Source organism: Nanorana parkeri, unplaced genomic scaffold, assembly GCF_000935625.1.
Source record: "Nanorana parkeri isolate BGI_ZX_2015 unplaced genomic scaffold, ASM93562v1 scaffold459, whole genome shotgun sequence".
NCBI classification, from domain to species: Eukaryota; Metazoa; Chordata; class Amphibia; order Anura; family Dicroglossidae; genus Nanorana; species Nanorana parkeri.
In genome coordinates, this window is record NW_017306727.1 from 807,728 (window position 1) to 810,793 (window position 3,066).

General features: G+C 37.7%; 1 protein-coding gene across 1 annotated transcript in view; it reads left to right on the forward strand.

Moving 5' to 3' along the window:
* TJP1 (tight junction protein 1) overlaps positions 1-3,066 on the forward strand; it is a 331,960-nt gene that overhangs the window by 286,438 nt on the left and 42,456 nt on the right. The window contains exon 14 of the mRNA XM_018560498.1: positions 1,322-1,430. Coding sequence (XP_018416000.1) covers positions 1,322-1,430 — 109 coding nt within the window. The remainder of the gene's footprint in view (positions 1-1,321; positions 1,431-3,066) is intronic.

Genomic DNA, 3,066 nt, shown 5'->3' on the forward strand with positions numbered 1-3,066 from the left:
GATATTTTGGGTCTTTTTTTTTTCCTTTTACATAGCAACAAATTAAAAAACACATTTTGGTTATTAAATACCACCAAAAGAAAGCTCCAAGTCCCAAACAATTATATAAAATTAACTTGGGTACAGTATTGTATTACGGAGTAATTGTCAATAAAGCTATTACATCGATGAAAAATGGCATGGTTATGAAGGGCTATACATATAGGTTAGTACTCAAATGGTTAATGCTAGCAATCTTGTTGACTTTTTTCCCACAATGCTGGATTTCCTGCCTGTGTTCCTGCTGATTTTACAGGAACATGGGTAGTAAATGTATGCTCATGATGTGATCCCCTTCCTATAATCTTCTCTGGTTACTTCTTTTTACCTGGATGTTGGTGCAAAATAGCTACTTTGTGTACTTATAGTCAAGACTGATGACTTTCTGTTGGTGGGAGCAAAAGTTTTTGCTTGTTGACATAATCATTCTTTAGTTTTCCTTGAGGAATACTGTATAAGCAGCAAAGAGTGTAACACATTTCTATGTACGGTTGTCTGTTCATGACGGTTGATGAATTTAAGTACAAAATTATTTCATAAGAGTGTAAGAAGTTGTATTATCTTTATCCATGTCTATAAACCCCCTTTTATTGAATGCCTAACATTTTTAGGGCGGCAACTAATGATTATTTTCATAATCGATTAGTTGGCCGATTTTTTTATTTTTTTTCGATTAATTGGATAAAAAAAAAAAAATATCATCCTTAATTTAAAATAAAATACACCAATGCAGTGTTACAAACATAAAGTTTACTTCAGAATAAAACTGCATGCACAATTTATTTGCAATCGCTTTGCACTGGAAAGCACAGCATTGCGGTACCGTGCATTCCAGTGCAGGCGATCACACTGTGGGTGGGAGGCATGTTTGGGGTGCCATCGAAATGAATGGCACTGCAACGCACCTCACGCAGCAGAATTTGTCAGGACAAAACCGAAAACGTCTTTTTTTTTTTTCCTCTCTCCTTTTTTATAATTGTATTTTAAAAAAAAAAAACGTTTTATTGTATTGTAAGCACATGGCGGTTGAATAGCTTGAGCCAGGGAATGACAGCTGCCAGTGGCAAGATTCCTAAGGCGGCAGCTGAATGTAAATACAGTAGGTAGTGGTATGGTGTAATAGCCAGTCTGCTATTGGCCATTTCAAATTGCAATAGCAGGCTGGCTATTGTACCCACACACTGCTTGCTGTGCCCTCCTCCCAGGGTGGAGAAGAGAGCTAGTTGGTTGCAGCCCTAAACATTTTAATTGCCCTTTAAAATGCATATTGTGTTCCTTTTAGGTAAACAATGTGGACTTCACGAACATTATCCGCGAGGAAGCTGTCCTTTTCCTGCTTGACCTACCAAAAGGAGAAGAAGTCACAATTCTGGCGCAAAAGAAGAAAGATGGTTGGTGTTGGCAAAATACATGGGTATTAGTTTTCCAAAATACAAGTCTTGTATCAGACTGCATATGAATATAGGGTATGCAGTTTGTGACTGACAGATCTGACCCAGTACTAAACCTGCATAATATACAACAACAGACCCTGCAGCAGAATAAACTGAAAGTATAACAAAAATAAAAAATATATACAATGACAGAGCTGTCAGGTTATTTAATGGTTCAAAGTAGTTAAATTGCCATTGTAATACCCAATAAATTATGAGGACCACTCTGTGTCCCATACAATTGGAGACTATCGTAAACGCACAACAATAGTCTAAAACATTGCATAATGTGTACACGGTAAAAAATGCATGTATAGAACCAAAGGAACCCCCTGCCTAAACCCACAAGGACCGCTGTCCTCAAATGGGTCCCAAGTCCTGAACAGATATCACAGTGAAGTTCAAACACATTTCCCCACTGGAAAGGAGGCATAAGGAGAGATATAAACATAACATTTATTAGCAAATAATACTGCTGTAACTCTCTAGCAGTGAAGAGGTAATCCAAGCATTTCGGTATATATGTGCGCACCAACAGAGTGTTCTGCAAAACTGGTACTGTCATCAAGCTCAGAAGTGGCAAAATTCCTAAAAAGGAACTTCACTGTCTCGCTGGGTAAGCATCAGCCTCTCTGATGGATCACACTGAGCTCCTAAATCCTGTGGAACAACGTGTAGAATAAATAGCACTGTAGCTGATCATACAAAGTGCTTGCATTCCTCAATGTATACACTTTAGAGCAGTGTTGTAAAGCTGTATTCAGCTGTATCGTTGTCTTGGGTTCCACAAATAGCATACAGGCATCCCTTCACTCTCTGTGATGCATCCTCAACAGAAGTGTAGTTACAATACAGGTGAAACTCGAATAATTAGAATATTGTGCAAAGTTAATTTATTTCCCTAATGCAACTTAAAAGGTGAAACTAATATATGAGATAGACTCATTACATGCAAAGCAAGATAATTCAAGCCGTGATTTGTCATAATTGTGATGATTGTGGCTTACAGCTCATGAAAACCCCAAGAACCCCAAATCCACAACCTCAAAAAAGTAGATTATTACATGCAATCAATAAAACAAGGATTGTACATAGAACAATATCGGACCTCTGAAAAGTACAAGCATGCATATGTACTCAGTACTTGGTTTGGGCCCCTTTTGCAGCACTTACTGCAATTACTTTTGCACGATATTCTAATTATTCGAGTTTCACCTGTATATGCATCTTCTTACTTGAGGAAAGACTTCCCTGTAAGTTTAAGCAGGAGTCTTCTTTGTTTCTATACTGTTTTCCCATTACAGGATGGTCCAGACTGTTATGCTTGTATTATAGTCCCCAAATAAAGCAAGGGCACTTACAGGGTTATGCCCAAAAGGGTGAAGAGTTTGGATAAGACAGGACTTTCCAGTTTGGCTATGTTGTCCCAGATTGTTCACTTCTGTCTTCAACCTTTTGTGAATAGCCCTGATAGAGAAAGTACACTATAAGGAACACTATCACCATGGTATTGTAAGTATTTTGTACCAAAATAATTTTTGGGGGGCACAGCAGTGTAAATGTATGTGTGTGTGTGTATATATATATATATATA